The sequence below is a fragment of the Aedes albopictus genome, chromosome 3 (assembly GCF_035046485.1).
Source record: "Aedes albopictus strain Foshan chromosome 3, AalbF5, whole genome shotgun sequence".
NCBI lineage: Eukaryota > Metazoa > Arthropoda > Insecta > Diptera > Culicidae > Aedes > Aedes albopictus.
In genome coordinates, this window is record NC_085138.1 from 439,317,542 (window position 1) to 439,342,982 (window position 25,441).

The 25,441-nt window shown below is 39.0% G+C and overlaps 3 protein-coding genes across 3 annotated transcripts; all 3 read left to right on the plus strand.

The window, feature by feature from the left end:
• Positions 1-6,966: 6,966 nt before the first annotated feature.
• On the plus strand, positions 6,967-8,412 carry LOC109425974 (leucine-rich repeat protein soc-2 homolog). Its single transcript, XM_019701392.3, has 2 exons — positions 6,967-7,114; positions 7,171-8,412. Exons 1-2 carry the CDS (start codon positions 7,065-7,067, stop codon positions 8,360-8,362), a joined length of 1,242 nt encoding a protein of 413 aa, XP_019556937.2. The 5' UTR covers positions 6,967-7,064; the 3' UTR covers positions 8,363-8,412.
• A 4,562-nt stretch (positions 8,413-12,974) lies between these two features.
• LOC134291063 (uncharacterized protein K02A2.6-like) lies at positions 12,975-19,283 on the plus strand. The gene is made up of 4 exons (XM_062858345.1): positions 12,975-12,981; positions 13,582-14,025; positions 14,185-15,254; positions 17,505-19,283. The coding sequence occupies exons 1-4, from the start codon at positions 12,975-12,977 to the stop codon at positions 19,281-19,283; spliced, it is 3,300 nt and encodes a 1,099-aa protein (XP_062714329.1).
• Positions 19,284-23,503: 4,220 nt separating this feature from the next.
• Positions 23,504-25,030, plus strand: LOC109425973 (leucine-rich repeat-containing protein 1). Its single transcript, XM_019701391.3, has 2 exons — positions 23,504-23,635; positions 23,692-25,030. Exons 1-2 carry the CDS (start codon positions 23,586-23,588, stop codon positions 24,878-24,880), a joined length of 1,239 nt encoding a protein of 412 aa, XP_019556936.2. The 5' UTR covers positions 23,504-23,585; the 3' UTR covers positions 24,881-25,030.
• Positions 25,031-25,441: the final 411 nt, after the last annotated feature.

Sequence of the window (25,441 nt, forward strand, 5' to 3'; positions counted from 1 at the left end):
TATTCAATAAAGCATCAGCAGAAGAAGTGTGGCAGCAGCCAGCGTCCTCTTGGCGATGATTTGAATAATTTTTATGGATTATGATAATAGCGACCGGCGTGCACTCGGGTATTCGGAAACGATGTAAAAGTCAAATTGAAATTGGGAATAAATCTTGCCGGAAGGGCAATCGATAGGGTTAGTTGCTCCGCCGAGGATAGACAGACTGGAAGGGAAGGATATCTTTGCGTCGTAATCGATCGATTTTGCTTGTTATGAGGGAACCGTTGGGGATGTGTTCTTGTGGAAGTCATTCGTGACCAACATTTCACTCATAACTGGTAACGTATACGATGGGACGGAATCCTAGAATTGGAATATAATGTCAATAGTAACTTGATCATTTTGAAGAATTGTATGGAAACTTGCGATTTTCGAAACGTTGGAACCAAGAAAATTAATTTGTAGGCCAATTTATTAAGACTGCAAGCCAGACCAAAGTTCGTTCATTGTATGGAAACAGGAGAAAAAGCATTCACTATCTTTTTCATCATCTTCTGTTTCTTCATTTTCAGAACTCTACGATCCTATTTGAGCTTAGTCAGTCTCCCTTCAATTTGTATATGCGTACTTCCACATATATCAAATGCCCGTGTAGCTGCCGGCTTAGAATAGCACTACAGATTACCTGTTCCGGGGGTAAGAGTTCCCAATCCAAGCTGACAGGCGACCCGTGCTAAGGGATGAATGGTTGAGGGGGTTTTAAATATGCACGATCTTTAACGGAGCCGGTAGCGTGGGTAGATCGCCTTTGCGTTGCGTTGCGTTGCGGTGAAAGATCTACCAAACCGAAGTCTAGTGTCGTCCTATTTTTCAATTTTGGAATATGTGTTCTGGTAATTACAGGCATTATAGAATTTAGTCCTTGCTACTGGTGTTGTGATGACTTCCAGTCTTTGAATAGAACTAAGTTTACCAACTTTACTTTGCATGTACTTGAAAACCTCACAATCTGAGGCTTAACTCAATGCAAAGGAATTTTCGAAGATTGGAAAGTGCTAGTACGCAAGGAACACACTAGAATCCTTATAACTGAACAAGTGTTCCAGTATTGGAATGGTATTGCTGCTTATGTTAAAACCCGGGTCTTCTTACTGGGGAGAATTTAGCAGTAAACAAGTGCTCTTTTGTTTTCTATAAGAAATACATTTCTAAGAAAACAAAACAAAAACTGTATCAAAATCGATACTTTATTGTCCTTCAATGGTAATTGAGTAATGCAACATGCAATACACTAAGGATACAAGTAATGCCACAAAAGATCTAAAAACTAGTCGCCGTGACAGACCCGAACAGGAATAAAAAAAATCAAATGAAGGAATTGAGAAAAACAATGCCCAAGAAGTCGAGGCCAACAGCTTCATTCAATTCCAATTGCGAAGCCTCTTAAAACTAATGAAATTCTAATAAAATCGACACTGCTGATTTTAGGCATATTCACGTGGAGTCTATTATTGTTGAGAATAAACACCGTATCTGGCCGGCGCGACGACAGCGATGAACTTTGGACGAATGGGGTTTTAGACCTGAGCGAACTGGCGCTAACAGAGGGACTCTTTCGGACGAGCTTAAGGAGTAGAGTTCTGAACGATTTGGTAGTTCTACATTAACTGATTTAATACAATTCAGAGATGGTATGATGAAACATGTAAGTGGTATACTGTTCAGGTTGTAGTAGCGTAGTGTGGGGGTATAATAGATAGGGAGGAATTGTGTAAAGATAAACTCATACAGTCTGCCGACACAATTATACTAGGCTGGAAAAAGTTGTCGTTTGAGAGCTTCTTTAAAATATTCACTTGCTGTTCCTTGGAAATTTCTCAAAGGACTTTTTTCTAGAAAAACATAGAATGCTTGAGAAATTCTTTATGGATTTCTTAAGAAATTCTTTATGGATTTCTTAAGAAATATTTTGATTATTCCTCCTGAAATTCTTTGAGAGTTACCCTTCATAAATTTATCGATGGATTTATTTAGAAAACCATCCATGGACATCATCAGAAATTCCACCATCAGTTCATTTAAATAATCCAAGCAATTATTAAAAAAAATCATCCACCGACACTATTCAAAGTGTTCAATTTTCGAGCAGTCGCGTCTTCGGCCACCCTCAACGACACCATGCACACGGTGTGTACCACAAGCGATTTTTTTCTCATGGTGCGTGTACTGAGTACACGACGCGACCGCTCCCTGGTTAAAGGAATTTTTGAGAAATTCTCCAAGAAATCCTTCAGAGGTATATCTGACAGTATCTTCAGGAATTATTCCAGGGATTTCTTTGGAAAATGCAAAGTTTCCATTAGATTTGTAAAGACTTCGCCAGAAATTTATTTAAAAAATAACTTTATGAAATCTTCGCTACATTCCTTCCGAATGTGTTCCATGGATTCCTTTTGAAAAACCTCCAGGAATGCCATTCAGAAAATCTTCAAATAATTCCTTTTAAAACCAACTAACCCAAGAATTCTTTTCAAATATTTGTCACAGATCACTTCAGAAATTCCGCTAGGAGTTATTCCAAAAATTCTTTCAGAGAACCCTTCATAAATTTCTCTAAGAATTTCTCTAGTTACTCTTCCGTGGGTCTCCTCAGAAATTTGTTCACATTTTTTTTAGAATTCCTCCTCCGAGAATCCTTCCAGCGATTCCTCCAAAATATTAAAAGTACAGAAATACTCTAGATTTTTTTTCCAGAATTTCTCGAGAAAATTTTTCAAATTATTCTAAAATTTCTCTGAAAATTTAAGGTAGATTTCTATTTTGGTAACTCTCGCTGAGACCGGACAAATGTTTAAGGTGGCAATTTTCTGAAAGTCCTAGCTAAATAAATAAGGAAAATGCATTTGGTTACTCAAATTAATGGACCCCCCGTTAGTTAGAGCCACAACAATTTTTGCATACCCCTCGATTTTGGTCAAATGGTGGCTCATTTAAACCATTATAACTCGAAAGTTTCGCCTTAAACCACCTCAAAACGAAATGTTGTTGAAAAGAGGAAGATGGAGCTACTATATACAATTATAAAAAGTAGGGTCGGCCATATTGATTTTGGCCGCCATCTTAGATTTATATACCAAAACATATTTTCACCACCGATTTTCAAAATGTTGCATCAACTGAAAGCTGAGACATTTATATATAACATATCAAAAAATTAAAGATTTCTTTTTTTCCTATCAAAAGTTATCTGCAGTTTTGTAAATTAAGCCACGTTTTCTCCATACATTTCCATATGCACCGGCAACGACATGCAACAGCATCCGAGTTTACGCCTGCATGTATACACAAGGGCAAATGCCGCAAAATTTGGGTAAATCAGAGGTTCGTTTCCGTTTTTGACTGTTTTTCAATGATGCGGGCATTTCTCTTATAACTTTTTTAGTGTTTTGAAAAGCTTAAACCTTCAGCTTTCCATTAGTGGGTTCAGATTTTTATTTCGTGTTCGTAAACACTGCGAAAAAAAACGCTGCATTCATGTAAACGGCCGGCACCGGGCCCAGTGCGCAAAAGTGGCGTGGTTTACAAAACGGCAGATAACTTTTGAAGGAAGAAAAACACATCTCTAATTTTTTGATATGTTATGTATAAATTTCTCAGCTTTCAAATGATGCAAAAATTTTGATATTCGGTGGTTGCCATCATGGTGAAAAATATGTTTTGGTATATAAATCCAAAATGGCGGCCAAAACCAATATGGCCGGCCCAACTTTTTATAATTGTAAAAAGTAGCCCTACTTTCCTCTTTTCAACAACAATTCGTTTTGAGGTGGTTTTTGGAGAAACTTTCGAGTTGAAACGGTTTAATTGAGCCACCATTTGACCAAAATCGAGGGGTTTGCAAAAATTGTTGTGGCTCTAACTAACGGGGGTTCATCAATTTGCGTAACCAAATGGATTTTCCTTATTTTTTTTTAGCTAGGACTTTCAGAAAATCGCCACCTTAAACATGTTTGAAGACAAGGTGTAAATAGTGGGCCGGTCTCAGCGAGAATTACCCATCCCGGGAAGAGGTGAATAACAAACCAATAACTAAAGAATAACATATTTTGTCATCATATCTAAATTTGCAATTCTTTAGTTTTTTTTGTGAATAGCTCAGGATGACACAAAAATAACAAAATATGCTATCATTGTAAAACATATAATTGGCCAGTTATTATAAAATAGTATAATAACATAATAACAACAAATGTTACTATCATACTATCCTGCCACAATATCAAAACAATAACATAACTTACCATCATATTAAAATATGTTATTATTTTGACATTCATTTTGCTATTATTTTGTTATTACAATGGCAAAATCAATTATTTTTTAGTTGTTATGCTATAGAAATTTAGTTATAATTTTTGTTATTTTAACTCTTATTTCAAATAAACTAATAGCAAAATTTGCCATTGCACATTCTATTTTAATGGTAAAATTTGCCCTTCATTTGCCATTTCTCTGTACCCGGGATATACAACTTCTGAAACTCTGTCAGGGATTGCTTTGCAAAGTAGTTTTTCAGCGTTTCCTCTGAGGGTGATTTCTACACGGGTTCTCTAAGAAATTAATTCATAAATATTCCCTTGGAATTTCAACAGGATTTTTTTTAAATTATACAGTCACTCTTTATTCGAAACTTTACAGAAGCTTATAAAGATACACTACAGCAATTCCTTCAAAAATATGTCTACAGTTTGCTTTCGATTACTATTAGAAAAATTTCCTCATGGGATTCTTTCAAGAATTTTCCAGAGACTCATTCAAAAATATCTTTTTCAGAAATTCTTTCTAAAATTTATTCAGAGATGCTCTTATACATTTCTCCAGAGGCTTCTCCGTTTTTTTTTTTGAATTTCTTCATAAACTTTGATGGGCTTGTACAGTCCCAATTTTTAGCCAAATTATGAGGCAAAGAATCCGATCAAATCGAGCAAGCGGTGTTGAGTATAAACAAGCCATGCTCATATGCATAGTCAATCCATTATCGCAAAAAAAAAAACTTTACGTTCCTCCTTGTGATTTCGTAAGCTGAGATTTGTGTTTTTAGCTAGCTTTGTATGCGTAGGACCTAAATCCATTACGCGATTCTGTTAATCCAATATACACGTTCAACGTTCTACGAAAAATGATAACGGCAGATTCGGAAGAATTCTCATTGACAATCATGCTTCACTGTTTTTTTTTTTCTTTTTTCTTACCGTAACACCCCAACTGAGACAGCGCTTGGTTCTCAGATTTTTGATCTATGATCGTTTTTTCAGTTATAACCTAGAACTTTCTCTGACCATTTTTGCTAACGTATATTCATAGATCATGTGACAGGAATGAATATACTTTTTTTTGTTAAGGGTAGTTAAAGGAACTCTTATTACGGAAAAGTCCTAATTCATATCGGGACTCGCCTCCAGGCACAATTGTAATGATCTTGCAGTGTGCTCACTGCTTATGCTGAGTAGGTTTTTTCTATGCTCTTTATTTTCGTCAAACAGTTATTTCACCATTCTTCCATGCTTTGCCAAATCGCTTAAGCGATGAGTTATTAAAACTCTGAAGATTAAAAAACAACTAAGATAAGAATTGTTTCAGGTCGAACATTTTTAGTAAGCTTTATAATCTCAATATGGCAAGCACCTTATTAGTCAAGTCACATAACTCGGAATCATCAGTTCCTCAACAAACGACCATCGATGGGCTTTTGGCGCAAATCGAAAACTTACAGCAACGTATGGAGGAAATGAAACAGCTGATGCCACCGGCCGGACGAGCCGTTCCCAAAGGATTACGGGAAAGGATGATTCAAGATATTGCGGAGGTGATTCGCAGGAATTTAGTCGAAATTGAAGATTGAGGCTTGGAAGCGGTATGATAAGTATTTCCAATATTTATTTGGAGAACAAATTATATTGAAAGCTGGAAATACGTAGTGTTTGACATTCTTCACTTCTGAAATCCTAACGATTATGTGAAACTGATGAAGAACATTTCAAACAGATCTTCGTCTAAGTCGCGCAAGTTTGAAACTTTTTGCAAGAATATCCGAGATTCGTCAGGATCGGTAGTCTGCCATAACTTACCTTTTTCACGAAACAGCTGCACAAAAATTAGATTGATATTATTTTTCGCCTCCTCTAGTGTCGAAGCTTCACAGTTCGTCCATCATCACTCATGTTTAATCCGATCTTCCGTAGCATAGTTTTTTTCCTATTTGTAAGTTGCTTTCGCGGTCATTGTGCATGACTGTGTTTTTCCGCACGCCATTGACAGTTTCGTGAAGTTTCCGCATGCCATTTTGTTCCAAATTTGCAAATCAATATTAGAGACGGTCGAAAATCAACCATCATCTGGACACGAAATTGAACATAATTCAGGAACGGAGAAAACCCACATCGTGAAAATTTTACTGGAAACAGCTTATAAAATTTCCTTTTTTGTAGCTTTCCGGACTTCCTCAATAGTTTTTCCAACTTTTCCAACTGATTTTCCTCAATTGTGAAAAATTTCTGTTGGCATAACGTAGTTGGAATGTTTTGTTTTCTTGAACGGAAAAACTACACTATACCAAATATTATAAATTACCTACTGAAAATCTTTGACTATAGGTAAAAGTTAAAACGTTTTAACTGCATCTTATTTCATTCGACATCATGTGTGGGATTATCTTATAAATGACTAGAATCAAGTTAACATGACATCCTTTCCACATTGTTTTTATCTGTGAACCCAGACATCTTCTTCATAGTTTGATGGAATAGCTGCGTATTTACCACTTCGGCAAAGTGGACCCTCCTTATGCAATATACTCTCGAAAGCAGTTATTTATTATTCATCTCATTTTTCTCACTACATACATCGAAGGGGTCATACGAGGAGTCGGAAGCTTCAAAAAGAATGAAGATAAGATTTGTTCTTGTCAAACATTTATAAACATTGTAATCTTATTCTGGAAAAGAAAACATTGTAATCTTAATCTGAATTCAATAAGTCAAGCCGCACAACTGGGATTCATCAGTGCCTCTCTAGCAGCGAGAATGGAAAGAACTGGACAAAAGCTGATCTGCATTGCCATTGTTATGCTTTGGTAAGTGGTAATTCTGATTTTCGTATATCGAACTACACGATAATTCTTATTTTCAGTGCTTTTTCACCGGCGCACCCAGCATCATCATCATTACAATGTGGCAACTATTACTATTCCCAGCAATGCATAATCAATGGTGTAACAATCGACTCGGAAGAGTCAGACTTTCCTAAATTTCCTGTTCATGCTGATATTAATCTTCAAGACGCACACATTGACTATCTTTCTCCAGAGGTTTTGCAGGGAATGAAGTGGGTTAGCCAACTAACCATCACGAATGGAGAGGTTTCTAAGATATTCCTGAAGAACGATCTGCAGGAGTTGGTAGCCACAGGCAGTCGGACAGATGAATTAATTATCGATGATGTTGTAAATGAAGATTTGGAGCGATTAACAATCACCCAAAACCGACTGAAAAAAATTCCTGAAAACGTTGGAAATCTAAAAGCTTTAACCGTTCTTACTTTGAACAACAACAATATCGAAGTGTTGGATCTTTACGAGCTTCATGGATTGAAAAAGCTTACAACAATCGATTTATCGCAAAATAGGATTTACTATCTTATCCCTGTTGATTTATTCGAGTTGTCTCGCCTTGAGACGTTCAAACTGGACAACAATTTTTTGACGGAAATTGATTTTAATGCATGGAACGTGCCGCGCCTGGCAACATTGAGCATCATGTCAAACAGTTTGAAGTACATTAAAGATTTCGAAGAAGAGCGTTTTCCATCCCTTAACACGTACCAAGATCAGGACAATTTATTCGATTGTCGCTGGCGAGCTGGTTTTATCTCAACGTTAAAAACATGGACCAATCTTCACAACCGAGAATACTTTCAAACTGACTGCCACAAAAGCGTCCAGCTAAGCTCAGCCGTCTACCGCATGCTCAACCTCAACGACATCCGCAACAATACCATCGACTTCGATGACAAAGAAGAGCTGCAAAACCAACTCAACAGTATGCTGGACACCGAGAAAAAACACTCGCGGCTTATTGAATCGCTGACCCAGCTGGTGAAGAAACAAACCGAACAGTTCGAAACGATGTCCGGAAAGCTTCAGGCTCAACAGACGACCATCGATGGGCTTTTGGCGCAAATCGAAAACTTACAGCAACGTATGGCGGAAATGAAACAGCTGATGCCACCGGCCGGACGAGCCGTTCCCAAAGGATTACGGGAAAGGATGATTCAAGATATTGCGGAGGTGATTCGCAGGAATTTAGTCGAAATTGAAGATTGAGGCTTGGAAGCGGTATGATAAGTATTTCTAATAAAAGCGATGCAAGTTTAGCCGAATGTTTTATTGAAAGAAAACTATAAGGTTGTCGACTGTCTGATGCTCGGACACGAAAGATCAGGAGGGGAGATTTCTGTCACACCGTTGACCAGCGCTGTCGGCGTCGTCAAGATGCAGTGTGGCCAATTCGAATGGCAGCGCACCGCATCACTCCCCCGCTCTGGAAAAAGCATAATGAATCCTGAACCGCACGTAATGTCCACTTTTGGTTATCCTGTTAGGGGAGCAAACACGATCTTTGATGAAGTAAGCTGGCTTCACTCGGTCGATCGAAACTGTTACCGATCTTTTTCTGATTTTGATTTGATGGTGAAGGTTTTTGCAGATCTTGATAAGACCTCATAAGGACCCGAGAAAGGAGGTTCCAGTGCCGCTGTAACTTTGTCGGTTTTGAGAAACACATGTGTACAATCTTCAATGTCTTTAGGAATGAACACTAGTCGATGCGAATCTAGGTTCGAAGCTGAACGTAGGTGGTACTAGCGTGTTCATATTTTCTCGCAAATTGGTCACAAACGCGTCTGATGGTCCTTGAATCGATTGTTTTTCAATAAATGCTCCGGGTATTCGAACGGTTGTTCCATAGAGCATTTCTGATGCTGACGTGCCTTCGCGAATCGCAGTTATTAGTCCTAGTAGCATAAAGTGACCAGATGATCAGAGCTCCAACGCGGGACATTAATTTGAAACGATCATTAAGGTGAAATCATAAACTCGCCCACATAGTTTTAATTATTTTATTTATTTTTGTTAACGATAAAGGTGGTAAATAGAATACGAAACACTTGTTTCTACTACCAATCATATTTTTCTGCATTGTGAACTTTCGCAGAAGTGGGACATAGGGAATCGCGCTACTTGGGCGGTGGCTTCTATATTCGTCTGTTTTCCACTATAACTCAGTCAATCTTGAACCAATTGACACAATTCTTGGAATGCGGTGAGATAGGTATAGTATCTACCCGTGTACAAAATTTCAAGTCAATCGGTTCAAAATTGACCGAGTTACAGTGGAAAACAGAAGAAAATAACAGACGAAGAAAACCACCGCCCAAGTAGCGCGATACCCTACTCATAAAAATTGTTTCTACAGTCATTAAAAGAATTCTGATAACACAGCGTAACAAAAAATAACTTTTGGTATGTCTCAAGAGCAAACTTATGTGTCTCCGAAGGATTTTGGGCCGCTGAATCCGAATCCGGGCTCAGATTTGCTCCAGCACGTCACAATTTTGAGCTATCCCTCAATTTATAGGACAAAATATGCGATTTTGGGCTTTTTTGACTGCAAGCCATTAAGCAAGAAAATATTTTTTTAAGCAATCAAAAGGTAAATTGGTCAATTAACATCTAAATTAACGACTCATGCAAAATATTTCGTTTTACCAAATCGAATTTGATAGTTTTAAGGGATTTATGTTAGGTTCGATATCTCCCATACAAGTCACCTTCCAAAAGTTGCATGCAAGTTTTCATAGAAACATAAAATGCTTAACCTCCTAATACCCAAATTTTTGATTTTGATCTAAATATCATTTTTCGTCATCTAAAATCGATTTAAACATGTTTTGGAAGATGATTCTTTTTAATTCTCGATTTCGTGAATTTCAGTTTTTGATTTTATTTCGTGAATTTCAGTTTTTGATTTTTATTTTTGAACATCCCCACACTTTTATATTTTCCCTGGAAGCCAATTTGGGGAACGAATTTTTTGAGATGAAAACATTTTGAGATTTTATGATTATTGTTGAAATATTATTATTTTTATTTTTTTCACAGAAAATTTTATTTTGCGTGTAATTTTAAGGAAAATAATTTTAGAGTGTATTCGATTCCCTTTATCAAATAAGGATAGAATGATTTGGGAAAAAATTAAAATATATTAATTGTAGCGATTCAATACAAAATAAACAATGACTTATAAAAGGTGACTAAAACGTCAATTTTCAATGATTGAAAAAAAATGTAAATACGCTTTAAAATACACCAAAAACCATTTTGAGATATACAGAACAGTCCTAAATATCAGCCAAAAATATAAAAAATTCGATTTTCCACGAAACAAAAAATACAAAAATGCTCAAACTATACCCGTCTAAAGGCGGGATTGGGTATTAGAGGGTTAAATCTATCAAATTTGATTGAGTAAAGCGAAATATTTTTCATGAGTCGTTAATTTAGATGTTAATTGACCAATTAACCTTTTGATTGCTTAAACAAATACATATTTCCTTGCTTAATGGCTTGCAGTCAAAAAAGCCCAAAATCACATATTTTGCCCTATAAATTGAGGTATAGCTCAAAATTGTGACGTGTTAGAGCAAATCTGAGCCCGGATTCGGATTCAGCGGCCCAAAATCCTTCGGAGACACATAAGTTTGCTCTTGAGACAAAAAAATGTTGCGCTGTGTAATTAAAGCTAGCACGCAAAATGCTTTCAATATTTCAACACTCAATTGCTTTAAAAATTCAAAATAAGATGATTCAAACTTCGTTCACAACTGAAACAAAACTCGCATTGGTGCCTGTGTCTGACAAGCATGACGTAAAATCTACAATTTTTTTAGGTTAATATTATCCTCGAAGTGCCTGAAAATGTTTACCAATCTATCTAAATATTGCTTGTCCAAGTTTGTCCTTATTTGCGTGTTACTTCATTGAGTAGCTCTGATTTTTGCTTCTCTGTCAATATCGACTAACTTTTAGGATGAATACGCGCGTATTCGTTTGAACCGCCCGTCAGTCAATGAAGGTTTTGAGTTTCACTCATTTGAAACAATTAACATAGTCAAAATACCTTTTCGATAAATGTTTACCATACTGGGCTTCATACGCGCCAACTTGTGACGTAGTTGGGGGGGCAAGGCCTCTCAAAATCAATGAAATTCGGATAATATCGACGCAGTTCATCTAGTTTAGGCATATTCACGTGAAAACTAGTGCATTGAGCTGGAAAAAGTTGAATATTGTCTAATTTTGGAGAGCTTCGCCCCCCCAACTACGTCACAAGTTGGCGCCTATGCTGGGCTTGGAGAGATTTTAACTTCGGACAACGATTTTTCTCCAGATTTTTCATCTGACTGTGCTTATTTAGTAATAAAAGTAGTTTTCTACCGTTTCATGAAGTCCAAACTTGAGACAGTTTTGTCTACTACTGTTGTAATTGTACTCTTGTCACACTCTATTTTCTTCGTCGAACTGTAAAATACTGCCGCAAAGAGACTGTGTATAAAAATCATCCACATTTTCGAAATTACTTCTTCTTGAAAACTGCCGGGACTGCTCGATAAAAAAAAACATTTCAAAAGTCGACAGTTCAAACATTTCAAAAGTCGTTGTATAGCAGGCATAGACATAGAGCAAGCAAAACAGTCACCTCATGCATGACTTCGATGCAAAAAACTGTCGTTTATGTGAATTCTTAAGCAAAAGATTTGAAAATCTGATATTTTGCGATTTCTTCTTAAGGCGAAACTGAATCCATTTCCTCACTTTTTTGGTTTTTGATTTTTCATAAAATAACGAAGCAATATTTTTAAAATCGGTTTTCGTGCACATGTAGAGTATGGATAAAGGTATCTTCTGATTTTTTTTTGTGGTGGAAAAAGTTTTCCATTTTGGCAGAAACCATTTTTAAACAAAATTTCACAAAAAAATGGTTTCTGCAAAAACGGAAAACATTTTCACCACCAAAAAAATTCAGGAGATACCTTGATCCATACTCTACATGTGCACGAAAACAGATTTTGAAAATATTGCTTTGTTATCGAATGAAAAATCAAAAACCAAAAAAATGAGGAAACGCTTCCAGTTTCGCCTTAAGAGAAGGTCTTGCATGTATGTTTTACGCAGAGAGTTTTATTCGGAATTGTAGTTGTCTAACGCATTTCTGTGTTTTTCCATGACAAAAATAGCTGTACGATTTACGTTGCGTCTGTTGTTCTGTCGAGATGAATATAATAGAAATTTGTTTTAGGATAAAAGATTGCAAACATGACTGTGCGATTGAACACGACCAAAAAAAAACAAATTAAATCTATTTATGGGAGTTATTGTAGTACCACCAACTTTGGGAGATTTACTGTTTATTTAATATTTACTGCAGCGCTAGCGATTCGGTGTATGAGTTTAAAAAAGAGGTTTCATTCAGATACGTATCTTTATTTGATATTTTAGGTGAGCATAGTGCAGTAGCTGCAATAGTTTGCTTTTTCTAAATATGAGTAAATAGCTGAAAATCAGTATAAAAAATTTGGATATATTTTCGGCGATTTGACTGCCCCTATAATGTTCATGCTGTCGAAGTGGATTTTCAAAACCCACTAAATAACTAGAATCTGGTTGACATTCATACAGTACTGGAAAAGGTTCATCATGACCACGATCATGACGCATCTTGCGTGTAAGTAAAAAAATCCTACACATCGAAACACTATGGTCCGAAAGTCAGCTGAGTGTTTGGCTGAGTGTTATTTAACTCGTATCGCGCTACTCTTCAGTTGTTCACGAGTATGAATGGTTTCCTCATGCATTTGTTTTATATTACTTCTGAACAATGTCCGGTAAGTTGGAAGTTGAAATGTTTGTAGTTTGGTAGAGGCAACTGCCATGTACATAGTGTACATCAGTATATCGCGATGTATTTATTCTAACGTAAGAAGCGTAGTGTTTTTTCAGCTCATTTTCAAAATTGAACTGTTAATGGCAGTCTTAGTTGCGTGACCACGTTTAGTACACTCTGTCTCATGGCGACAGTAAAAACAGTACACAGCATGTCCGGATGACCACACCCTTACTTTTGTAATAAACTCTGTCTCAAGGCGACATTAAAATCAGTCCACAGCGCGTCCGGATGACCGCATACTTACTTTTGTAAGATACTCTTGTTGTATTACGTAGTATTTGATCGCCATACGAACATGTAGTTTGTGTGCGACCCTTTGAATTGTCATTGAATTATGTGCACATCTTCATTCACCATCTCCCTTTCATTCATTCGTTATCCGAGTGCGTACGAGTACGGAAGCATCAATAAACGTTACTTTGTAAAATCTACACCGAAATATTTTATTTGATGACCGAATAAAACATGGTGTCAGAAGTAGTCGTGGACTAAAAAGTATTTTCCGTCGTCATTCGTATATCGTGGAAGTGTTTTTGAGGAATTGTTCGGTCCGAGCGGCGGGAAAATCATCAGCAGAAAGTGTGTAAGTCGGATCGGAAGAAGAAGCTAAAGAAGAAGCTCCGAGTGAAGCAAGTGCGCGAAGAAAGCAGCTCCGAAAGTAATTCAGCGGAGAGCAGTGATAGCGACAACGATGAGTCGTCCTGCGGTGAGAGTGTGTCAATCGGAAAAATCATTGATAAATCCGGTAGTGGTGGACATGTTACCGCGGACCTGGACTTGCGAATCGGTGGGAAATGGCAGCCCGTGAAATGTGAGTTGGACACTGGTGCGAACACAAGTCTTGTGGGGAAAAATTGGTTGGAGAACATAATTGGCAAAGACAAAATCGAGCTGCAGCCATCCGCGTACCATCTCCAAGCATTCGGCGGGAACAGCATTCCGGTGATCGGGCAGGTAAAAATTCCATGTCGGAGGAAAGACCGTAAGTACAACCTTGTTTTTCAAGTAGTCGACGTTACCCATGGACCGCTCCTCTCAGCAAATGTGTGTCGTATTCTGGGCTTTGTAAAATTCTGCAACACGGTGAATTTCACTGCACCGAAAACGGAACAAGAACTTCTAAATGTATACCGTATAAAAGCTCAGAATATCGTCAAACGACACGAGGAGGTTTTTCACGGTATCGGTAAATTCGCCGGAGCCGTGTCTTTGGAAGTTTCTGCCGACGTCTCACCTTCGATCCAGCCACCTCGGAGAGTTCCAATCGCATTGAGAGAGAAGCTGAAGGAAGAATTGAAGAATCTGGAGCGCGATGGGTTGATCGTGAAGGAGAATCGCCACACCGAATGGGTTAGCAATATTGTGTTGGTCAAACGCAAGGAGCAGAAATCGGAATCAGTTCGTGTCTGTCTCGATCCGATACCGTTGAACGCAGCGCTCAAACGTCCCCATGTGCAATTCACCACTATCGACGAAATTTTGCCCGAATTAGGAAAGGCGAAAGTATTTTCAACAGCGGACGTTCGCAAGGGTTTCTGGCATGTGCTATTGGATGAGAAGAGTAGCCGATTAACAACGTTTTGGACACCGTTTGGGCGGTACCGATGGATTCGTCTACCATTCGGGATCGCTCCCGCTCCGGATATCTTTCAGATGAAGCTACAGGAGGTGATTCAAGGATTATTGGGGGTGGAGTGTGTTGCTGACGATTTGCTGATTTACGGCTCAGGAGACACGTTGGAGGAAGCTCTGGAGAACCACAATATCTGCTTGGAGAAGTTGTTGGTTCGCTTGAAGGAATGCAACGTTAAACTGAACTTCAGCAAACTCAAACTGTGTGAAACGTCGGTCAAGTTCTACGGACACGTGTTGACGAACAAAGGACTTCAGCCGGACGAAAGCAAAGTCGCATCAATCAAGAATTTTCCGCGTCCGTCAGATCGAAAGCAGCTTCAGAGGTTCATTGGAATGGTGAACTACCTCAGCCGTTTCATACCAAATCTCAGCGCTAATTTCACCGTCCTTCGGCGATTGATTTCGGAGAAAGAGAATTGGGTTTGGTCAGAAAAGGAAGAAGAGGAGTTCGATCGTGTCAAGCGTTTGGTAGCAGATGCTAACACACTGCGATACTACAATGTAAACGAGCCAATAGTGATCGAGTGTGATGCTAGTTCTTACGGTCTAGGGGCAGCTGTTTTCCAAAGCCATGGGGTAATTGGATACCACGGTGTGTTGTGTAGAACAACTTTATAATAAAAAAATAAGTAAGTCTGAAATTTTACCCAGTGATACTTTGGGCCATTCCCTTCAATTTGCTGGGTCGGTTGAAAACATCCATCGGGGGGTCTAGAACAAAAATTTTTTTTTGATGGTTTTTCATGCAAAAACTGTTAAAAGCGCATATTGTAAATTATTGCATCTCCTACAAATATTCACAACTTTTTTGTCTTTGAGAATAGAACCATAAAATTTTCAGGCGTTTCGAAGTAGTATGCGTAGATGACTGTGTGAAAATTTCATTAAAATATGTTGAATGGTTTTCAAATAATAGCAAAACTATCAAACGCATTCTAAAATACTAAGCTTAGTAACAAAAGTCCAACAAAATATCTATATTTTTTTATATAATAATACATGACAAATTTTTAATTCTAAGGACCTTGAGTCATTATGATGGTGGTATGTACTGTGAAAACTTGTTTTTCAAATAATGAACAATTACATAGTCAAATACATGAAAGGAAAACACACACATTGCCATTATGTAGCTTTTGACTCAAGTTTTAATTATTTATCTCAAGAACGCGGTTTTGCGTATACATGTTCATTTTTTTCCATTTTTTTAAATGATTAACCCTCGAGCGATAGCGCTGTTGTATTTTGTACAACACGTTGAAAAAATCTCGCTTTTTGTACTCAGCATTAGCGTGGTGCTGACGCAGGTAGTCAACCGCGCGAGTTACGGAAGGTTAAGGTCTTATCTAAGTATCAGATTGCAAGCGAAAGGCTTTAGGAGAGCGTGGCGCAATAATTTGGATTACAAAAAAAAAACTGTTTTTCATTTTTTCGAAAGATATAGATTTATGTTGAAAATATTCTACTAGTCAACGACGCCCTAACAATGATCAATCACTCTTCCTCATGCTTGGAGGAAACCACAGAAAATATTTTGGAGACATCATATGCAAATCGATAAGACTATTTAAACCATTGTTATCAAATTGTTTTTCCTTGGCTTTATGCTGAACAGCCTAATTTTCATGCCTAATGTAGAAACATTTTCAATAAGTACTCCGTTCTTTTAACTCTTCTTTCAGAACTTATTATCAGTTATTTGTTAATAAATGGTGGCATAAGTAATAAGCATCATATTGCTATTAAATTTAAAGACAAACCTAAGTTTAGGTCCAACAGCTATGTCAAATATCGTGGAATAATCCGGAAACTATGTTTAGTACCGTAAAGTTGCCCTTGATCGAATATTGCCCAACTGAATTCTGTTTTGATTTCAGTTCTCGTTATTGTGTCCTGTCTTGGTTTAATGTGAACTCATACCCACAACTTCAATGTTATTATGAGGACTTTAACAGAGTTAACTTGTTTTTATTCATTGACTAAGGTGAAATACTATCTAATTTTGAGCTTGTAAACATTAATTCCAAAATAATTTAGTTTCTACACTTTTTCTTCGAAACAGAAATGTTTCCCAGTCCTCGAGTGCTTTTCATGGCTTACCAAATAACATTCAAATATTTTCTATAGGGAAGGCCGACATGCTCAGCAATCATGATAATTGTGTTTATTATAGGATTGGTAATAGAGGCATACTTGTACTTGTGAACATGTATACGCAAAACCACGTTCTTGAAATAAATAATTAATACTTTAGTGAAAAGCTACATAATGATAGTGTGTGTGTTTTCCTTTCATGTATTTGACTATGTATCTGTTCATCATTTGAAAAACAAGTTTTCACAGTACCGCCATCATAATGACTCAAGGTGCTTAGAATACAATATTTTTCATGTATTATTGTATTTAAAAATGTAGATATTTTGTTGATCGTTTGCTACTAAGCTTAGTATTTTAGAATGCGTTTGATAGTTTTGCTATTACTTGAAAACTATTCAACATATTTCAATGAAATTTTTACACAGTCATCTACGCATACTACTTCGAAACGTCTAAAAATTGTATGGTTCTATCTTCAAAGTTGTGACTATTTGTAGGAGATGCAATAATTAACAATATGCGCTTTTAACAGTTTTTGCATGAAAAACCTTCAAAAAAAAATTTTTGTTCTAGACCCCCCGATGGATGTTTTCAACCGACCCAGCAAATTGAAGGGAATGGCCCAAAGTATCACTGGGCAAAATTTCAGACTTACTTATTTTTTTGTTTTAAAGTTGCTCTATAAACACACCGTGATACGCTTCACGTACCCTCACGCCTACCGAAAAGAACTATGCGCAAATCGAAAAGGAATTGCTCGCTATCCTCTTCGCTTGTGTACGGTTCGATCAACTAATTGTCGGAAACCCTAAAATCACCGTAAAAACTGATCACAAACCGTTGGTTACCGTGTTTCGGAAGCCGCTACTTTCTGCACCGCGACGTCTACAGCACATGTTGCTAAATCTGCAGCGCTACCGACTGACGATCGAGTTTGTGACGGGGAAGGACAACGTGGTGGCTGACGCGATATCCAGGGCACCGTTCGACGAAAACCTTGCTGATGATAGGTTTAATAAGCGGAACATCTTTCGAGTATTCCGTGAAATCGAGGAAGTCAATCTCTCCAGTTTCCTGAAAGTGAAGGATGAGCAGTTGAACGAGATCATTGCAGCGACAGAAGCGGACACGTCATTGCAGCAGGTTGTGCAGTTTATTCGTGATGGTTGGCCGACATCAGTTGATAGAGTTTCGGATAGTGCCAAAATGTTCTTCAAGTACAGGAACGAGCTTAGCACACAAGAAGGGATCATCTACCGTAATGACAGAATTGTGGTTCCATATACGTTACGTCGGAAGTTAACAGCTAAGGTGCATGTAAGCCACAACGGTATGGAGGCGACTCTTAAGTTGGCACGCGCCAACCTTTTCTGGCCTGGAATGAGTGCCCAGATTAAGGAAGCTGTTGCACAGTGCGGTGTGTGCGCTAAATACCAACCATCTCAAACCCCAGCACCAATGCAGAGTCACCCAATTCCGGTATACCCATTTCAGTTGGTATCAATGGATGTCTTCTTCGCAGACTACCAGGGAAGGAGTAGCAAATTCCTAGTTACCGTTGACCATTTTTCGGATTTTTTCGAAGTTGATCTCCTGAAAGATTTGACACCGAGAGCGACTATTGTTGTCTGTAAATCCAACTTTTCTCGACATGGAACGCCGCAACAGGTTATTTCAGACAACGGAACAAATTTTGTCAATCGAGAGTGGAAGCAGTTTGCAAGAGAATGGGACTTCTATCATTCAACATCAGCACCTCACCATCAGCAGGCTAACGGAAAAGCTGAAGCTGCCGTAATGATAGCTAAACGATTGTTGAAGAAAGCGGAAGAAGCTGGCAACGATTTTTGGTATGCATTGTTGCATTGGAGAAATGTACCGAACAAAGTGGGTTCCAGTCCGGCAGCACGGTTGTTTTCTCGAAATACTCGCTGCGGGGTACCGATGTCTACAAGCAATCTGAAGCCAAAACTTGTGTCGGGTGTTCCTGAAGCGATTGAAGAAAGAAGGCGAAAAGCAAAGTTCCAGTATGACAGGAAAACAAGAAATCTGCCAAATTTGGAGACAGGATCTGCAGTCTACGTGCAACTTCAACCAGAAACATCTAAAAAGTGGACACCTGCCAGAGTTAGCAACAAGTTGAATGAGCGGTCTTACGTAGTAGACGTGGATGGTATGCAGTATCGGCGTGATTTGGTGCACTTGAAACCACGTAATGAACCCCAGACGCCTGAAGTGAATCCAGATCAAGTCGCCATGCCCAACGTTGAACCGGTTGCCACGGAGCAGATGGCGCTGCCGGTCTCTGATGGAGCTGTGTCTAATCAGGAAGCGACCATCAGTGTTCCTGATACCATTAATCCAGAGGCGACGTCAGCAGTGCAGCTACCGAAGACCTCGAGAACTACCAGACCATCCAAGGATTCGTTTGTTGAGGAAGGTCAAAGCAATAGACCTAAGAGAAATGTCAAACTACCAATGCGATTGAAAGATTATTGTCTTGAATAATTTTTTTTTATAAAACAGGGAAGATGTTGTATTACGTAGTATTTGATCGCCATACGAACATGTAGTTTGTGTGCGACCCTTTGAATTGTCATTGAATTATGTGCACATCTTCATTCACCATCTCCCTTTCATTCATTCGTTATCCGAGTGCGTACGAGTACGGAAGCATCAATAAACGTTACTTTGTAAAATCTACACCGAAATATTTTATTTGATGACCGAATAAAACAACTCTGTCTCATGGCGACAGTCAAATCAGTCCACAGCGCGTTCGGATAACCGCATCCTTGCTTTTGTAAGAAATTATGTCTCATGGGGACAGTAAAAACTCCACAGCGTGTCCGGATGACCGCACCCTTACTTTCGTAAGAAACTCTGTCTCATGGTGACATTAAAATCAGTTCACAGCGCGTCCGGATGACCGCACCCTTACTTTTGTAAGGAATTCTGTCTCATGGCGACAGTAAAAACAGTCCACAGCATGTCCGGATGACCGCATACTTACTTTTGTAAGAAACTCTGTCTCATGGCGACAGTCAAATCAGTCCAAAGCGCGTCCGGATGACCGCACCCTTACTTTTGTTATAAATTACGTCTCATGGGGACAGTAAAAATTCCACAGCGTGTCCGGATTACCGCACCCTTACTTTCGTAAGAAACTCTGTCTCATGGCATGAGAGCATGAGCATAGATGACCGCACAATTCGTAGTTGCTACTCCGTGATTGACCAGAGCAATCGAAATTGCACAAGGAATCAATGAATAGGGCTTGGGACTAGCTTACTATTCTCAATGTACATAGGTCGAGAGCTCTCAACTTTAATAAGGTCAATAACGGCGCCGGCCACGTCCTTACGGTCATCGAGGATGGAAGGGAATGTTAGTAAGACAAACGTTGTTATAAAGACCGCGACTCGCTGCATCTCCACGTTTGTCTCAGGAAGGAATTTTTTGTTAGTAGGGTAAGGTACATTGTCAGTCCGGGAGTCACCTATGGTTGGTGATATGATTTGACAATGGATCAATATACACAAACCGCCGTTAACAACCGACCACTTTTCGACGCAAGAACTAGTCAAAATAGAAAATTCTATCGCGCGTCTCCACTCCACTAGGGAGCAGAAACCTTTAGTCTATTCCACACAGAAATACACTGAACGCGACTCACTTGTCGGCGCCCGGATTTTCTCTCGACCGGCGAACCCGAACTAACATTTTTCACTCTTTTGTGTAAATGCAAAAAAATGGAAGAAAATATGTATTATCAACTAAAAGTGTATTGGAAACTAGCGCCGATGGGAAGCGAAAAATTTGGAACCGACTCGAACCACGGCGCGCGCACACTCGTCCCGTCGTCGGAGCCCCGCAGAGAGAAGAAAAAAAAATCGCAAAAATCTAGCAAAGCCAGCGCGCGAAACTTTGCTTCTGCCGAACTACCGCACACTACTGACTGCTTGGCGCCCGTCGTCGGAGCCGCGCAGAGAGAAGAGACAAAAAAATCGCAAAAATCGTTTCTCCGCTTTGCAATGTTTTCGTTGCAAGATGAACTGGGCTGGAATATGGACGCTTGGAAGGTTGAATGTACCCAAGTTCCAATAATAACTACAGCTCCTTCCTTAAAACTTCGAGCTTATGCGGAGGAAGCCTACGGAACTTCCTGCTTGGGTAGACGTGGCCTAGTGACGTCAGAAAATTCGCTGAGTGAACCACCGTAGTCGCTGTTACAAGGGAATGTTTTAAGGCCAAATAATTCCTATTCCACCAAACCCATTTGCCCGGGTGCTTGAATGTTGCTCGTTTTGTCTATCAAGCACTCACTTCGCAAGTCCACCATTAAGTCATATTTAGTACTTTAGGAAGTCCGCACCCAGGATAGGAGCTGTTACATCAGCCAGTATGAACCACCAAGGAATGTGCCTGCGCAGGCCGAAAGTAGGCTTGCAAATTTCGGTGCCATTGGTGGCGATGCGGGAGCCGTTCGCTGCGTACAAACTCGTTCCTTGTGTTGGCTTCTGGTTTTGCCTTGAAGAGCAGGGTAGAACCGACAAATCTACTCCGGTGTCGATAAGAAAGTTGTAGTTGGTTGCCGGATCGTAGATTATTAGATGGGATTGGCCAATTCTTCTACATTCGCCCGTCGTCGATTGCAGCTGAATCAGTTTTCTTTTGGTTTGAACTGCCAGGGTTTTCGGCAATTCTTGGCGGTGGTGCCAAATCGTCGATGGTAATAGCAATACGGATGTTGGTCACGAGAGGCGCTTCGGGTACCTTGTTGCCTGCTGAAGCTTCGGTTACGGGATCGACCTCGAGTTTGACGAAAAACGGCGATCTCACTGGAGAGTTTGGCAATTTCAACACGCAGTTCTGCCAAATCGAAAACCATTTTGTCGTATGGTACAGCAACTGCAGACGATGCTATTCGACTTCTAGTAACATCAGCGAGCTTGTCGGCTTGCTCAGCTAAAATTTACAATTTTATCGCTAGTACCTACACTACATAATACACCATAAATAAACGCATTAAGACTTTTTGGCCATGAAATGGACCCCGTTACTCCAGTGTGCAACACCACGGTTCAAGACCGCTTTCTTTGAGAATTCTACCCTGCGACGAATACCCAGACAACCAGTAATCGTATACGATGTTGCATAAGATGAGAAAGTGGAGGACATATGCGTGCATGCCTCCATTTAGGCGAAGGGTAAAAACACTAGACTTCGCCCCCTGAAATTCTGCTTCAATCTTCGCCAATTCATACATAAGAAATGGAATTTGTATGGAGGGGGCGAAGACTAGAGCAGTGGTGAAGTCTAGTGCCTTTACCCTATATAAAATGTACGCATATCGTCCCACTTTAACATCTTATGCAACATTTTTTACGTTCGCTGGTTGACTGGGATAGCTACTAAATAAAGTACTCAGATGACAAAAGCTTTGCGTTTGGCGATTAGAAGAGGCTGCTAACTAACAACTGCTACACCGAAGATTTCTAACGGCGTTGTCATCTATGAGAGTGCGCCAAGTTATGTGTTACAGCGAAAACGTGCTGTTCACGATGGGTTTTCTGTTAGTAAACATATTTCGAGCGAAACTGTTATCAGCTGTGGGATTAAATTGATTTTGCAAAAACGCAAATACTTGCTAAAGCCATGGCTCATGACTCATATTTCGAAACAAAACGCAAATCAATACTTGGTTCGACGTTCGTCGATGGGGTTAAGCACGTTTACTCTTATCAAGGTACCGTGGTTACACAGTTATGGATTACACACGGTTACGGATCAATTTGATGTTTACGGTCAAATGTCGCCTCAGTGCACAGCATGACATAACATAGCATAGTCTTCATAGCATAAACACTATACTATGCCACGCCATACCATGCTAAGCTGCAACATACGACCGTGAACATCGAATTGATACGTAACCGTGTGTGATCCATAACTGTGTCTCCACGGTATATTTGAGATTACTCATCACGAGATGATAACGGCAGAATCGGCAAACACTGCATTAAAGGCAGCCGAGATGAACTTTCAACTGTTGCTCGGCCATTTGTTCGGATGGGTTCTTCTTCCTTTTCTTTCTGGTTCTGTGTTCCCACATGGAGCTTGGTTTTCCAATCTTGAACTTCAAAGTGTTCTTCGAGTACTCCCACAATTATTAATTGAAGGGTTTTTTTGCTTTCCATTGTATGCATTTGTATATTGAGTGGCAAGCACAATAATATACTTCACCCAGGAAATCTAGAGAAGTGTCCCGCCACCGTCTCCGGGTTGATGATCCAATACTTTATCGACTTGGCATTGGAGTTAAATCGTCGAGCATGTTTAGTTTGCACATTTTCAGCTCAAAACGGTGATGAAAACATAAACTAAACTAAAGTTTAAATACTTTCGATCACATGTTGCATGTATAACTCGATGGTCCCTTGGTGTTGTGGAGAAGTGACTGTAACTGCGTGTGGTATTTCAGATTCATCATTTAACACATAGTTTCACGTGAATCGTATGTCATCATGAATCATTACTTTTATTTGTGTGGTTGATGAGCTGCAATTTTACCGCTTCGGTTAAGTGAGTCCTCCCAATGTAATGTTATCTCGACAAAACAGTAATTAAATCTTCATTTCGCTTTCACACTTCTTCAAATGAATCATTTGCGATCAGAAGATTCAAAACTATTGATGATAAGATTTGCTTCTTGTTGAACGACTATAAATACTGTAAGCTGAACCTAAAAAGTAACCAATAAGTACAAGCACACAACTTGGAATCATCAGTGCCTCTTCATCAGCGAAAATGAAAAGAACTGAACAAAAGCTGATCCACATTGCCATCGTTGTGCTTTGGTACGTAGTAATTCGAATTTCGTTGCACCCAATCACACAATTATTTTCATTTTCAGTGCTCTTTCACCTACGCAACCAGCTTCATCAATACAGTTATATTGTAATAACTACTCCGAATATTGTACCATTAATGGCGTAACAATTAATTCGGAAACGTCCGACTTCCCTAAATTTCCTGTTCGTGCAAAAATCAATCTAGTCAACGCAAACATTGACTATATTTCTCCAGAGATTTTACAAGGAATGAAGTGGGTTAGCCAGCTAACCATCGCGAATGGAAAGGTGAAAAAAATCTTTCTGAAGCACGACCTTCAGGAGTTAGTTGCCACTGGCAGCGAGACATACGACGTAATCATCGATGATGTTGCAAATGAAGACTTGGAGCAATTGTCAATCACCCAAAATCGACTCGACAAAATTCCGGAAAACGTTGGAAATCTGAAAGCTTTAACCGTCCTAACGTTGAACAACAACAATATCGAAGTGCTGGATCTCGGCGAGTTGCAAGGCTTGGACAAGCTCAAAACAGTTGATTTATCGAATAACAAGATTTACTATATGATTCCCATCGATTCATTTGAGCTGTCTCGCCTTGAGATATTCAAACTAAATAACAATTTTCTGACAGAAATTGATTTTGATGCATGGAACGTGCCACGCTTGACAACATTATTCATCTCATCGAACAGTTTGAAGTATATTAAAGATTTCAACGAAGAGAGTTTTCCTTCTCTCAAATCGTATCAAGATGACAGTAACTTGTTCGATTGTCGCTGGCGAGCTGGTTTTATCTCAATGTTAAAAACATGGACCAGTCTTAAAAATCAATATCACTACTCAACTACCTGCCAAAAGAGTGTCCAGCTTAGCTCAGCCGTCTACCGCATGCTCAACATCAACGACATCCGCAATGATACCATTGACTTCGATGACAAACAAGAGCTGCAAAACCAACTCAACAGCATGCTGGACACCGAGAAAAAACATTCGCGGCATATCGAGTCGCTGACCAAGTTGTTGAGGGAACAAACCGAGCAGTTCAAAGTCGTATCCGGAAAGCTTCAGGCTCAACAGACGACCATCGATGGGCTTCTGGCGCAAATCGATGACCTACAACAGCGTGTAGAGGAAATGAAACAAATGATGCCACCTGCAGGACGAGCCGTTCCCAAAGGATTACGGGAAAGGATGATTCAAGATATTGCAGAGGTGATTCGCAGGAATTTGGTCGAAATTGAAGATTGAGGTTAGGGAGTGTCATCATCGAAATTGTGAACATGTTTTTGGGGAGTAAACTGAATTGGACTCTATATATAAAATATTTTTGTCATTCCTTTTCGGTCGTATTGAAATATTTATTGAAAATCTTTCCTAAATATATAAAAATCGCTTTCAGTTTTATTTTCTTGCGTTTTTCGAAAAAAAAATCCAGTGATTTCTTTAGTTTCTTACAGCTACAGGATATAACTCAGATATTTTACTAGCTATTCCTCCGGAATTTCAGAAGATATTATTTTAGAAAATCTTACTAAACTTACTACTTACATGCAATACTTCATTCATTCCGCTATGAACTTCTTCAAACATCCTTAAGTGAATCCTTCAGAAACTATTTAAGGAATTCCAGAAATTTTTCGTAGGATTCATTAAGAAAACCATCCAGGTATTTCTTCAGAACATTCCTTTAAAACTGCTGTTTTAAACCTAGATTCCTTTCAAAATTGCTCCATGGATTCCTTAAGAAAATCCTCCATGAATTCCTTGTTGTTTAAGAAAATCATTCATTATTTACTTCAAAAACACAGT

Bases quoted from the DNA above. Each gene is read 5' to 3' on its own strand.
- LOC109425974 (XM_019701392.3), top strand. From the start codon at position 7,065: ATGGAAAGAACTGGACAAAAGCTGATCTGCATTGCCATTGTTATGCTT. The intron at 7,115-7,170 runs GTAAGTGGTAAT...TCTTATTTTCAG, and splicing joins ATTGCCATTGTTATGCTTTG to TGCTTTTTCACCGGCGCACC.
- LOC134291063 (XM_062858345.1), top strand. The intron at 14,026-14,184 runs GTAAGTACAACC...ACCGTATAAAAG, and splicing joins TCCATGTCGGAGGAAAGACC to CTCAGAATATCGTCAAACGA. The intron at 15,255-17,504 runs GTAATTGGATAC...CCTACCGAAAAG, and splicing joins CTGTTTTCCAAAGCCATGGG to AACTATGCGCAAATCGAAAA.
- LOC109425973 (XM_019701391.3), top strand. From the start codon at position 23,586: ATGAAAAGAACTGAACAAAAGCTGATCCACATTGCCATCGTTGTGCTT. The intron at 23,636-23,691 runs GTACGTAGTAAT...TTTCATTTTCAG, and splicing joins ATTGCCATCGTTGTGCTTTG to TGCTCTTTCACCTACGCAAC.